This window comes from Triturus cristatus, chromosome 8 (genome assembly GCF_964204655.1).
Source record: "Triturus cristatus chromosome 8, aTriCri1.1, whole genome shotgun sequence".
Classification (NCBI taxonomy): Eukaryota; Metazoa; Chordata; class Amphibia; order Caudata; family Salamandridae; genus Triturus; species Triturus cristatus.
This window is the reverse complement of record NC_140591.1, coordinates 354,068,313-354,082,713: the sequence shown is the minus strand read 5'-3', so window position 1 is coordinate 354,082,713 and position 14,401 is coordinate 354,068,313. Positions and strand designations below refer to the sequence as shown.

The 14,401-nt window shown below is 49.0% G+C and overlaps 1 protein-coding gene across 5 annotated transcripts in view; it reads right to left on the bottom strand.

Moving 5' to 3' along the window:
* The window catches only part of BRCA2 (BRCA2 DNA repair associated), a 740,135-nt gene that overhangs the window by 278,327 nt on the left and 447,407 nt on the right, over positions 1-14,401 (bottom strand). For all 5 annotated transcript variants that reach the window (XM_085621674.1, XM_085621677.1, XM_085621676.1 and 2 more), the window contains exon 20: positions 13,298-13,453. In XM_085621674.1, the coding sequence (XP_085477800.1) occupies positions 13,298-13,453 (156 nt within the window). The remainder of the gene's footprint in view (positions 1-13,297; positions 13,454-14,401) is intronic.

Genomic DNA, 14,401 nt, shown 5'->3' with positions numbered 1-14,401 from the left:
CGGTGCAAGATTTCTCTTTCTTAAATTTTGGTGAAATCAGGAGAAGACTGTCAGAGCTTCGAAGAGGTCTCCTTTGTCTGGCTTTTGATAATTTATTTGCGAGGCAGTCTGGTGTTTCTGTGTATAGAGTTGTGTGGGTTATGCACACTGTTTTATGATTATAGCACTTGCCTCGATTGGTAACCAGTTGAGTTTCTTGAGGGTGGGGGTAATGTGATTGAAGCATCTCTCCCCCGACCGTAGTCTAGATGGTGTATGGTGTCGCTTTCAAGGGGGCTAGGTGTGGTTTTGGGGCGCCTACAATCGTTGCGATGCCTTAGTCTAGCTTGGAGAGGACTAGTGATTATACTACAGTTTTTAGGTCTTCGATGCGGTTGAAGGGTATGACTTTTGTTTAGGTGTTTCATTGTGTAGAAGGCACTTTTTAGAAGAGACCTTAATATATGCTCTTTCATGCTCAAATGACTGTCCGGTGTGATCCCTAGTGATTTGACAGAGTTGGATATGGTTAGATTGCAGTTCAGAGCAGTGAGGTTATCAAGCCAGGTATGTACAGGAAAGGATTTATATTTGAGTTGGATGAGAAGAAGTTCAGTTTTGTTGGTGTTGAGCTTCAGATGGTTGTTGGTTAGCCAGGATTGATTAGTGGAGAGAGTACTATTTAAGTGCTGGATGTCTTTGGCTGATGAGATTCTCATGTAGAGTTGAGTGTTATCTGCATAGAGATGGTAGGCAATTTTGCTTTGTTTCAGAATCATTGCGTGGGGTTCTATGTAAAGGTTGAATTGAGCAGGAGACAGGATTGAACCATGCGGCACTCCTTGCGTGAAGGATGCTGCTTTTGAGGTAGAGTTGTTTAATTTGATTAGTTGAGAGCGTTGGTTCAGGAAAGAGGCGAAACACTGAAGGACGGTATCTTTGATGCCTGCATGCTGCAATAGGGTGTTTAGGAGGATGTGATGGCTGACGGTATCAAAGGCAGCCGAGAAGTCCAGGAGGATTAGGAGGCAGGCTGGCCATCATCTAGTAGACTGTGCAGGTCATCTGTGGTGTTCTGTATTGCCATCTCTGTGCTGCAGGCTCTTTAACTCAGATTGGAAGGTGTCATGCAGTTTGTATTTTTCCATGTAATTGTTGAGTTGTGCAAGCACATATTTTTCAATGTTTTTGGCATGGAGTGGTAGATTAGTAATGAGTCTGTGGTTGTTAAGGTCGTTTTGGTCTTCGTCCATTTCTTTTGATGAAGGGTTGACTTGTCTGTGTTTGAGGGGAGTTGGCATGGAGCCGCTCGATAGGGAGGAGTTAATAACTTTGGTCCAAATATGGGAAATTGTGTGTCCAAGATTTTTGACAAGCGCTGCTGGGAAGGGGTCAGAGATGTGCAATGTGGGCTTCATGCTAGTGAGTAGCTTGCCGACTTCTTCTTCAGGGATAAGGTTGAATTCAGACAAAGTTGCACCATTTTTCGATTACAAGGAGTTGAGGTTGGTGATCAGTGTTGCTGAGAAAGGAGGACAGCCATCTTTTGGCGTTTGTTCTTTGGGTGGACTCTTTCCGCATTTGGGTGCATCCTTGGTGCTCGGTGGGGTGGTGGATTGTTTTCGAAGTGAAATATTTTTTCAGAGAAAAATGTTGCGAAGAATTCGCAGCGCTTAGAAGAGTCCGTAATTGAGTGTTGCGTGAGAGAGGAGGTTTGCTGTTAGATGATGTTGTAAAGGTACTTGGGTCTGTTCCAAGACTGTCGAGTTGGTCTCGAAAAAAGGATTTTTTCTTTGAAGATGTGCCTTTTGGATTTTAGTCTCTCAGCCCGGAGGATCGAGAGATTGGCTAGTGAGGGCTGCTCTCTCCATTTTCTTTCAGCAAGACAGAGTTGTCACCTCTCTCTTCCCTGAGTTCTTTATTGAACCAGGATCTGGAGGGGAGACTTCTTGTTTTCTGGAGTTTCCAAGGGGCAGCTGTTTCCACGAGTGCTGCCATTTTTGTGTTGTAATGGTCTGTAAGGTCCTCGGCAAAGGAAAGGTCAGGTGGGGGTATGATTTGGCCGCTGATTAAAATTTCTAACTCTACCTGGGAAATAGGATGCAAGTTCCTCACCCAGTGTTTAGGACGGCTAGATTGAGGAAAGGCCTTTGGTCGGGCAAGGTTGAGTTCAAAAAGGATTAAATGGTGATCGTCCAATGGGATAGTAGGATAGAGTGAAGGGTTATGGCATTGTGCTTAGAGATGATTGCGTCAAGGATTGAGCCCTTATTGTGGGTTTGACTATTGCAGTGTTGTGTGAGGTCATATGTTTCCAGGAGGGAGGATAGGGTTTTTACTGCAGGATCTTCTACATTATTCAGGTGCATGTTTAGGTCTTCTTGTATAATGTCTGAGCTTCCTTTTAGGGAACGTTGTGATATTAGGCCATTTAAGTAATCTAGGAATTGTGGGTTGTCACCTGGAAGGTGGTAGAGGATGTGCAGTTGATAGGGTTGGGGCATTTAGGGGAGAGCTGAACTCCTAAGTTTTGAAAAGTAGGATATTTGCTAGTGTGGAAGGGAGTTAGACAGGGATCGTTTTTCTGTATGATGGCTGCTCCACCACCTCTGTGATCCTTTCGGTCAAATTGAATGAAAGAGAAGCCCTGTGGGTGAGTGGGTGAATGTAAGAAGATGAGTGGTCATTTAGCCATGTCTCCGTAAGAAAGCAGGTGTCAATATTGTACCGTAGGATAGTTTCGGCAATATCAGTGGCATGCTTGACTGCTGATCGACAGTTTAGAAGCATGCAGTAAAGTGTAGGCGGAGATCCTGTGTCTGGCTGTTTGGGTTGGATGGTGGTTAGTTGGGCGGGCGGCCTGGGGAGGGAGGGAAGGCGCTTGGTGTTCCGGGTCCTACTTGTGCCAAGGATGACCGAGATCTTGCAGTGTGAATGCTGGCTGGGTGCATTTTCTTTGGTGCTACCCTGCGTTTTGGTTTCCTGCTGTGACCTTCCGATTGCGATGTGTCTAGGTTTGGGTGGCGATGAATATGTGGGAGGGATTGGCTAGGGGTGAAAGATGAGGGGTCAGGGCGAGTACGAGTGGCAGGATCGATGTTCATTATAGAGGCATGGGGTTGTGGCAGTGTGTGGCTCCTTTTTCTGTCAGAGTGACGCGTTTGCAGCAAGATCAGTGTTCGCCATGGAAGTGTGAAGTTGGGGCTGTATGGGGGCTACTTTTTTCGTACTTATGTAATGATTACATTCCTTCCAGAATTGTGTTCTAGCCAGGCTATTATGGGGATCAGTCGTAAGAGTTGAGCCTGTGGTGGGGGAGGGGCTCTTCAGAGTCTGAAGTGGAGGTTAAGGTAGGGTCCCACCTGCTGTGGTCAGTGGACTGAGAGGATGTGGGTGCGATAGCTCAAGCTGGGCAGAAGAGGGGCGCCTTGTGGCGAGGCTGGGTAATTCTGGTATTGAGTTTGTGATGTCGGGGGGTCTGATAATGGGAGCGGTTGCAGGGGATGAGGGTGGAGACTGTGTGACGGGTTTTGGAATTGGAGGAATTGATGATTAGAGGTGAAGGTGTACGGGTTGGTTCTCTTGGCGAGAGTGGGGGATGGGGGATGGTTCTCTGGGAGCAGGAGGAGGGATGGAAGTGGATCCTGATGTCATGGAGGCACAGAGCATAGGGAAGTGGCGATCGAAGATGGTTATGTTTTGTTTGGTGGCTTGGACTAGGATATTCCCATTTCTGTAAATGGTTATGAACACTTCCCCCTGAAATCCTGTGATGGGAATACAGTAAGCTTAGTTCCATAGGGGACGCTTGTAGTCTTAGTTACTCGTAGGTGTTCACTTTCCATTTTGACGGTTTCCTAGTGTGGAAGATAAAATCAATTCTGAGAAGTCTGTGTGATGGAATGTAGTAGATGTCAGTTATTAGTCTATCAGGATGTTCTTTGATGATTCGGTCTTTGAATTGTTTCGGCCTATTTGAAGAGGTTTCGTGGAAATTTAATACAGGGCGAGTTGGGGCCATATAGTTCCATGATAGTTTTGAGGTGGGACATTGGTGTGTGGTTGTATTGTAGAATTAGCAGTATGGGGCCTTCCTGTGTGGTGTGATTTTCCTAGATGGTTGTTGTGGCAGTGGGTTACTCAGTGGGGCAGTAGGGGGTGCTTCTTTGCAGAGATGGGCACCGTCGATGGGAGCGCAGTGAATGGAAATAGTTGATTTTGTGGGTTACCTGCGAAGAGCGTATGTAGCAGTATGAGCGAAGAAAACACATTAAAGACACAGCTAAATATGTCAGCGTACAATGCCAGAATATGGACTAATATGCATCACACCTGATGAGTCATTACTGTTGGTAAGAGTTAGGATGGGTAAAAGGTCACATATTTGGGAGCAGATAGCAGCATCAATGAGAAATCCCAGTGTGTTCACAAGGAACAGGATGTGCATAGAACACAGTAAAGTAGTTATAATGTAGGCTCAATCCCAAGATCAGAGATCAGTCAGTGGGACGCCATTGATATATTCTTGTTGGACATATGATAGGCAGAAGTCACTGCCAGGCCATATGATAGTAGTGAGACTAGTAATTGTTAGAGAGTCTATGCCAAGGAGACCCACATGTGCTCCAGTGGAGAGGAAGCCCAAACAATATACGGAGACTGGAGATTGGTCCGAGTCCTACCGAGAGAGTAGCAAAGAATATACTTTAAATGAGTAGATAGCCAAAATGGTAGAGAGAAACTGGTGGTTGCTGGAAATGTTACTGAATAGGATGCCCATAGCACGAATCCCTTTGAGAGGTGGTCCAGATAAGAAAGATCTGCTGAAGGGGTAGCCAAAAAACGTTGTTCTATTGAGGAGGCATCCCAAAAAGAACTTCCAACTGAAGACGCAGCTTAAGTTTGAGGTCTGCTGGTGCAGGAGCTCAGCCCTTCCTACTGAAAAATAGCCCAATGCAAAAGGGTGAAATTAGATGATAGAAGACCTTGTTCCAGGTCAGCAGTGTGTTGCTTCCTTGCGCACCTCGGAAGGGTAGGATTCCAGCACCCTGCCTACATCATTTTTCAAGCCACAGCGAGAGGCGAAGGTCAAAATTCTGGCTGTCCCGCAGCATCTCAATGTGCTTTGGAGAATTCCTATGTGCTTTTTGCTAATGTAATCTTTGCATGCACACCACCCCCTAAATTTGTAAACATTGCCTTTAGGTAGACTCTGGTAGTTCCTTTGGCAGAAAATCCTTTTTTATACTAATAGTAATTAAAGACTTTCTGGGGAATCGGAAAAAGGTGGTCTCCCGGCGAAAATGCCTCACCATCCCTTCGCCAGCATTAGACTAGGGACCTTATTATGATTTGGCAGTCCTCCTGCTGGCCGCCACGCCAGTGCCCCGAGGGAGGACCGCCAAAGCAGTGCTCACACCACCTACTGTAATCTGTGGTGGGCGGTGGCAAGGTGGCGCTGCAACAGCAGCGGTCTGTAAGGATGTTTGGAGGGCCTTACATGCAGACCGTTACAGTGACAGAGCCATCTGCAAGTTGCTACATGGTGCGGCATACCCCATGTGGTCCATGCAACACCGTGCAGGAACTGGGGTGCATAAATACAGGGAGCACAACATGTGCCCCCCTTATTGCACCCCAAGGCCCTGGAGCAGCATGGGGCCCTGTTAGGGTGACCTTTGTTGTCTCGACACCACCTTTTTTATGGCGGTCACACCGCCATTAAAAGGGTGGTGGTGAGACAACTCAAAATATGCTTGGTGGTGCCGCAGTGGCAACAACAGCATATTTTTCCCAGGGAACGACTACCAGCCCAGCAGGATCCTTGATCCTGGTGGTGCCAGCGGTCGGGTGGCAGTCCAACCGCCACAGTTGTAATAAGGCCCTTAATCCTTTCAAATAGGAAGAGGCTCCTTTCTTTTTACATTTATGCATAGGTGAAATTTTGAAGACGTGTACTAAGAAGGCTGTAATTTTAGAGGCTTTATTAGCCGAAATCGTGAACGAGCTGCATGTCTTCAGTTTACATAACCTATACTCTATTTCACAACAATAAGGCTTAATTGAGAACTTTTTCCAGTGAAGGTTATTTTGGATTTCCTGGTAGACTAAGTATTTGCTTTACCACTGGAATTCCCTAGCCAGTAATAGACAGCAGAAAAACCTTAACACATACTAGCTGTGAAAATTGTTTTAAGTTACTAACGTAACATACCTAGACACACTAGGAAATGCAAACAAATTATTAACTAAGGACCATTTTGTAGATGGAGTAGTTTCTTTTCTGTAACTCCAGTTCTGTAGTAGGGGTATCTCTGTTATAGTCATAATCTAGTGAATAGTCCCGCCCATGTGCGTAGACCCCGGAGCAATAAAAAATAATCTCTAAAAGGTGACAAATCATGCAGACCTGCATACACCTTTAAGAGAGAATTTAATTTAAAGACAGATAATGCAGCCTATACCCACAGGCTACACTGTCCAGTACTTCAACTAGAATTCCACCAACATCCACAAACAGCACTGCCTGTCTAGTTTTTCTCCTCATAGGAAAAAACCCTGCCTCTACCAACAAAAGCCTCTGGAATGATAGAGAGGAAAGAGTGGACAGACAAGCCCCATAGGCTGCCATTATGTGGCTCAAAACAGGATACTGTGCCTTTAAGAAAACTTTCCCCAGTATCCCAGAATGCCCAGCAGGTCCCATTTACTTTCAGTTCTTTTTGAAGGCGTAGCACGCCAGACCTGTAGCATTCTTCATATGAATAAGTATCTCTCCACCGGGGAGGAGGGCGGGCGCTTATGACTATAACAGAGATACCCCTACTACAGAACTGGAGTTACAGAAAAGAAACTACTCCTTCTGTAGTAGGGGATCTCTGTGTATAGTCATAATCTAGTGAATAGAATGGCAAGCCCATCCCCACACAACAAAAGCGGTGGAGAACACACAAGCACTACCACTACTGTGCGAACAAATTTCGCAGCGAAGCCTGCCCAACCAGAGCATCTGCCCTGGCATCCGTGTCCAGACAGTAATGCGCAGCAAAGGTATGGACCGACTTCCAAGTGGCCGCCTTGCAGATTTCCGCAATCGGAACATTACGCAGCAAAGCCGTCGTGGCAGCTTTGCCCCTGGTGGAATGAGCCTTAGGTTTACCCCCTAAGGTCTTATTAGCCTTTTGATAACACAATTGTATGCAGGACACAATCCACCGAGAAATGGACTGCTTAAAGGTCGCAAGACCAGTCCTGACTGAGCCATAATTAACAAACAATTGGTCAGACCTACGAATATCCTTGGTCTTATCCAGATAAAATTTCAACACCCTCCGAACATCCAGGGAATGGAGAGACCTTTCCGCTGGCGAAGAGGGATTCTGAAAGAACGTAGGTAACGTTATAGTCTGGTTGACATGAAAGTCAGAGATAACCTTAGGAAGAAATTTAGGGTGAGTACGCATCACAACCTTAGCAGCATGAAATGCAGTATAAGGTTCTTGACAACATAATGCCTGAAGTTCACTCACCCTGCGGGCCGATGTAATGGCCACTAGGAACGCCGCCTTCCAGGATAGGTGCTGCAACGAAGCCTTGTGAATGGGTTCAAAAGGCTCCCTCATCAGTCTGGACAGCACCACATTCAAGTCCCAGGAAGGCGAGGGAAGTCTGACGGGAGGAAACACTTTCTTCAAGCCTTCCAAAAAAATCCTTGACCACAGGGATCTGAAAGAAGGAAGTCTGTGAAGGGCATTTCCTGTAAGCAGTCAAAGCAGCCAGATGAACCTTAATGGAATGGAAATTAAGGCCAGACTGCGCCAGATGTAAAAGGTACGGAAGGATGACATCTTCCTTACATGTCGTCGGATCAAAGTTCTTGGACTTACATCAGATACAGAACCTCTTCCACTTGTAAGCATAGGATGTCCTAGTGGAAGGTCGTTTAGACTCCTTCAGTATGTCCATACAATCGTCTGGTAGATTCAGATGGCCATATTGCACTATTTCAGGAGCCATGCCGCCAAACTCAAAGACGAGAGGTTGGGGTGCACCATCCGCCCCCCGAACTTCGTGAGAAGGTCCGGCCTGCACGGCAACCGCATGTGAGGAAGGAGAGACCGGTGAAGTAGGTCCGTGAACCACCACTGCCTGGGCCACTCCGGGGCGATCAGGATCATCCGCGCCCTGGACTGGGACAGCTTGATGAGCACTGCCGGAATCAGGGGAATGGGTGGAAAAGCGTACAGAAAGCTGTTCGACCAATCGATCCATAGCGCATTCCCCAGCGTCCCCCGCTGGTAGTACCTGGATGCGAAGTCTCGGCATTTGCTGTTTTCGGCGGTGGCGAACAGATCTACGTCTGGAGTCCCCCACCTTGCGAAGACTTCTCCTAGTACTTCGTCGTTTATGACCCATTCATGGTTTTCCTGAATCAGCCTGCTCAAGGCGTCCGCCTGAGCATTCTGCACCCCTGGCAGATGCGTGGCCGTAATCGTCAGTCCTCTGGCCAACAGCCAGCGCCAGATCGCCTGCGCCTCCTGCGACAGAGTGCGCGATCTCGACCCCCCCTGCTTGTTGAGGTAATACATCGTGGTTGTATTGTCCGTCTGTATCAGCAGCGAGTTGGTCTGGAAGGACGGAAGGAAGGCCTTCAGTGCCAGGAAGACAGATCTGAGTTCCAGGAAATTGATGTGGTACGTTGATTCCAAAGCAGACCACTTTCCTTGAATCTGCAAGTCCCCGGAATGCGCTCCCCAGCCCTGGAGAGACGCATCCGTCACGACACTCGTCGTGGGAATGTCCTTGTGGAAGGGAACCCCCTTGAGGAGGTTTTCCGCCGAACACCACCACTTCAGAGACTGAAGAGCATGTAGCGACAGTCGTATCTTGTCGTCCCAAGAGCCTGTCCTCTGATCCCACTGATCCTCCAAGCACTCCTGCAGTGGTCTCATGTGTAGCCGAGCGTGAGGCGTGAGGAAGATACAGGAGGCCATCGATCCCAGTAGAGAAGACACCTTCCTCACTGTCGTCGATGGAGCAGTCCTGAGGTCCTGAGCCTTCCGAAGGAGTGATAACCGTCTCTACTCCGAAGGAGACACGCTTGTTGACCTCGTATCGATGGAGGCTCCCAGGTACTGTATGCACTGGACCGGGGTCGGGACCGATTTGGACATGTTGACGTGTAACCCCAGCTTGTGCAAGAGAGCGCACGTCCATCGGAAGTGATCTTGCGCTTCCGAGAAGGATGAAGCCTTGATCAGCCAATCGTCCAGATACGGGTAGACAAACACCTTGTTCCTTCGCAGATGTGCCGCCACCACTGCCATGCACTTCGAGAAGGCCCTGGGCGCAGACTTTAGCCCGAATGGCAGTACTGTGTATTGATAGTGATTGGCGCCGACTTGGAATCGCAGGAACTTCCTGTGCTTCCTTGCTATGGGCACATGGAAGTACGCATCCTGTAGATCTATGGCACAGAGCCAGTCTCCCCGTTGCAGCTGAGGGTAAATCTGGTGCAACGATAGCATGCGAAACTTCTCTCTGCGAATCCACTTGTTTGCCGGTCACAAATCCAGAATGGGCCTGAACTCGTTCTTGTCCTTCTTGCGAACGAGGAAGAACCGAGAGTACAGACCTCTTCCCCTTTGAGACAGAGGTACTTCTTCTACCGCCTTTTTTCTCAACAAGATGTCTGCCTCCGCCTGGAGCTCTCTCAGCTGGAATCGAGAGCTGACCGGCGGAATCGCTGGAGGCGGGCTGATAAACCGAAGACTGTATCCATTGCAAACAATATTCAGCACCCACTTGTCCCGAGTAATTTTTCGCCACTCTGCCGGAAAAAATTGAATGCTTCCCCCCACTGGAGTGGGTAACGGTTGAGGGGGAAGTAGCCGCTCAGGGCCGAGACCCGGCCGGGGCCTTGGTAGTGGTAGTAGCCTGCTGGCCTCCTCTACCCCTCTGGCGCTTCTGGAAGGGCTTGCGGAACTGCTGCTGTTGTTGCTGCTGCTGTCCCGCACCCCGCCCACGCCCTCTGCCCGAAGACCCGAACCGCCTCTGGAACGGGCGCTTCTTCTTCTCGGCCTTCTCCAACCCAACGGCCGTCAGGGTTTCCGCCTCCACCTTCATGCGGGCCATCTCATCGTCCGCATGTTTCCCGAACAGGGTTTCCCCCGAGAAGGGCAGGTTGGCCACTCTTTGCTGCGCCTCTGGCTTGAGGGACGTCAGGCGCAGCCACGAATGCCGCCTCTGGTGGGCGCCATGACAGTAGGCGTGGGCGGCCAGCAAGGATACATCCGCCGCTGCGCCGATCACCTGATTAGAAACCAGCATGCCTTCGCGCACTGTCTCCAAGAAGTCCTCCTTCTTGTCCCGGGGCAGTAGGTCCGCATACTGCTGCAGGGACTCCCACAGGGCCCGGTCGTAACGGCCCAACAAAGCCCCTGCACTCGCCGCCTTCATGGTGGTGGCGGCGGCGGTCCCACACACCTTCCTACCCGCAGAGTCCAGCCAGCGGCTTTCCTTGTCAGGCGGGACCGTCGACGAAGGGGCGGTCGCATGTTGTTTCCTTGCCGCCGTCACGATGACCGAATCCGGCTTCGGGTCCACTCTCAAAAAGGTAGGGTCCGACTCCGGGGCCCTATACTTTTTCATGAGCCTGGAGGGGGCGGCCTTCGTCATCGCGGGAGTGAGGAACAGCTCCAACGCGGGTTCCACCAGTCCTGGTACAAGAGGCAGTAGAGGGCGAGACAGATGTTTCTTATGAAGTGTCTCGAATATCACGGAGGTCGTGGGTGTTGGAACCGTCACCGTGATACCCAACTTTGCTGCCCCTCTCAACAGCACCTCTTGGAAAGAGACCAAATCGTCCACCGGAGACACCCTAGTCCCCGGTGAGTCCGACAGCGTCGGGGAAAAGTCCCTGGTCGAGGAGCGCGTGTGCGACCTGGACCTGTGCCTCCTACGGCGTCGTCCTGAGTCCGACGATGACCGTCCACGGCTCCGTGACCTTCTCCTCCTGTGAGAACGGGAGCGCGACCTCTTCGGCTTCGGCCTGTCCGCCGGTCTAGCTGGTCCCGGCGACCGCGGGCGTCGTGGCTTCGGGGTCCCCTGCGGCGGAGTCGGGTACCTCGGAAGGGAAACCGACCGCGGGGGAACCGGCGGCGGTCCCACTGGAGTGCGTGGCAGCGACCGAGGTGGGGGCGGCGGAGTCAGTGTCCGCGGCTGTGGAGGCGGTGGTGGCGGTGGAGGTGGCGGTGGCGGAGGTGGAGGAGTCGGCGTTGGTGGTGGTGGTGGAGGAGGAGTCGGAGGAGGTGGGAGAGGAGGCGGTGACGGAGGCATCCGAGGAGGCGTATACACCACAGAGTACACCGATTCCGGTGACTCTCTCTTCCTCGACGGCGACCTTCGCCTCGACGGCGACCTTCGCCTCGACGGCGACCTGCGCCTCGACGGCGATCTCCTCGACCTCGAGCGTCTCGACGTCGATCTCCTCTTCGGCGGCGACGTTGACCGTCTCCTCTTCATCGACGGCGAACGGCGATCTCCCCTCGACGGCGAGCGCCGACGCCGGGTCCGATCTCGACGCCGACTGCTGGACGGCGCCGAGGACGGCGTCGTCGCCGATGTAGTCGACGGCGGCCTATTCAGGTCCCTCGACGTCGATCGTCGACACCGCTTCTCCCCAGAGCCCTGGGGAGACGGCGAACAGACGGTGGTCATCCTCCTCGACGTCGCCGTCGACGCCCTCGACGGGGAGTGGGAGCGCTTACTGGTCTTCCTGCCCCTGGGGAGCCCCCCAGAGGCCTCAGTATGGGCCAAATCAGCCCCTCCAGACCCACCTGGTGCCTTCAGTCTTCTCTCCTCCAGAACTTGAAGCCTGATTTTCATTCTGTCCCTCAGGGTCCTGGCTGAGAACGAGTGGCAGATGGTACAGTCTTCAGGCACGTGGGACTGGGGAAGGCAACCTATACACACCTCGTGTGGATCAGTTTTAGCCTTCTTTCTACCACATTCCGGGCACTTGTCGAACAAGCCAGGCATGTTGACAGTACCAGCTACTAAGCACTTAAAAAAGTGACAAAAATTGACAAAATCTCCGAAAAAACCCTTGAAAAGGGGAGAGCTCAATGCTCCAGGGTCCTGCTAGCAGGAGCCGGAAAAAAGAACTGAAAGTAAATGGGACCTGCTGGGCATTCTGGGATACTGGGGAAAGTTCTGGAAACCTGGAAAGTTTTCTTAAAGGCACAGTATCCTGTTTTGAGCCACATAATGGCAGCCTATGGGGCTTGTCTGTCCACTCTTTCCTCTCTATCATTCCAGAGGCTTTTGTTGGTAGAGGCAGGGTTTTTTCCTATGAGGAGAAAAACTAGACAGGCAGTGCTGTTTGTGGATGTTGGTGGAATTCTAGTTGAAGTACTGGACAGTGTAGCCTGTGGGTATAGGCTGCATTATCTGTCTTTAATTAAATTCTCTCTTAAAGGTGTATGCAGGTCTGCATGATTTGTCACCTTTTAGAGATTATTTTTTATTGCTCCGGGGTCCACGCACATGGGCGGGACTATTCACTAGATTATGACTATACACAGAGATCCCCTACTACAGAAGTGTAGCTACAGGTAGGAATGAATAAATGAGTTCTCTTTTATTTGTACTATTGTATAAATGATTTTAATTATCTGGGTTGTGTGAACCCAGATTTTCAATGTAGAACTTTGAAAAAAACTAATAATGCATGTAGACCCTTAAAGCTAAAATTAAAACTTTTACAAAGTAAAGTGAAATCGCCAGTGAATTGGGAAGTAAAGGTTACATTGGGATTCCTTTGCATCAGGGAACTTGCACATGGCAGAGTTGTGCTTCTTGAGGGTATAACAACTGACAGCATGATGAAGTCCAGCTCTGCATCAAGGAGTGTATAGACCACTCTTATGTCACAGTATTTCTTGGTTTTCAAGGGCCAGTTTCAAAATGGTCTTAGTTTTCATTGTGAGAAAATTACTATTCATACAGCTCAGTACCTTTAACAGCTCAGTTCCTTTGACAATTGAGAACCCTTATAAGTGCAGTTCTAGGAAATACAAAACGATGTAATTTATATGGAAAACTGTTCATCATTGTTCTACATATAGGAAGGAGTGCCTCGAACTTAAAATCATTTTAACCAGATTAATTGTATATTTTCCTTTTCATTATCTCAGCAGTCCAAACCTGGGTAAAAAAAAACAATTAAATGATAAACAAATACAGCCACTTTTATTAATGTGGATTATTACAATGCGACAGTCCTGTATGTGCATGTGAGCAAACACTCTTGCCATACCTGCAAGGGGTACACTCTTTCAATGATTACATCAATGCATCCGACCAAGCCTCCGTCGTTGAAAAGTGACGACAATGAGAGCGGGAATGGCCTTGGATCTTGATAAAATCCTAGTACAGCATACCAACGAGCAAGCCGAGTACTGTTAGCTGAAATCTGGAGAATGCAAGAGAGAGACTGTCAGGCTAGTAATTCTAGCTACTTATTCTTCTGTTACAGCACAATACTACATTTAAGGGCATGCTCCTCTACAGTGCCAGACAGGCCGTAGTGGGCACCAGGCGTTTTCCCGGTGGGCCCGAAGGGTGGTGGTGGCGGTGCTCCACTAACATTTCACAAGAGGACATTTGTGTTTTGCTTATGAACTATTTGAACGTTTTTGACATTTACTAAAAAAGGGACTAACCTCAATGCTTCTGAATAAGACAATGTTTACGATGTGAAAGAAGGAATAACATTGATCAGCTTTCTGTATAACACATCAGACAGAACAAAATTAATGTCTTTATTTTGTCCAATGCAAACAATACGTTGTTACTTATACAGACCATCACCATCTTGACTGCTTCTCCAAGTCAGGAATTGACTTTGGCAACATTTATTCCCAGAATATGATACACTAATATCAACTTATGTCATCCTTTCTGATGCTCATGAGTGATCCTCCACTTGTCTCAAATTACTATTTCCCTTCATGGTTAAAACTGGACCATTCAGATGGATGCCAAATGTGGCAGACAATAGAAAAGCCAACACGCACAGGAAAAAGAACTTTATTAGAAAGGCTTACTCTTACCCCTTCAACTCACTGCTTAAGCAAATTCACATCATATTAAATGTTTACCAAAGCAACACTGTCCAGAAAAGAGGAAAGAAGAGATACAACATTTAAGTGAATTTTTAGGGACGGTTGAGACTAGCCTGACAGACGTACAGCATCTGACACACCACAATAAAAAGGAGGACAAATGATTAAAAGGGAAGGGTGGTTAACCTCAATCCACAGCAGCAAAGGCTTAATGTTTCAAGAGAGGAACCATGGGGAGTTTCATGCACTCCATGGAGTCAAGGAACCAGTGAACCCCTGATACCTACAAACCTGCA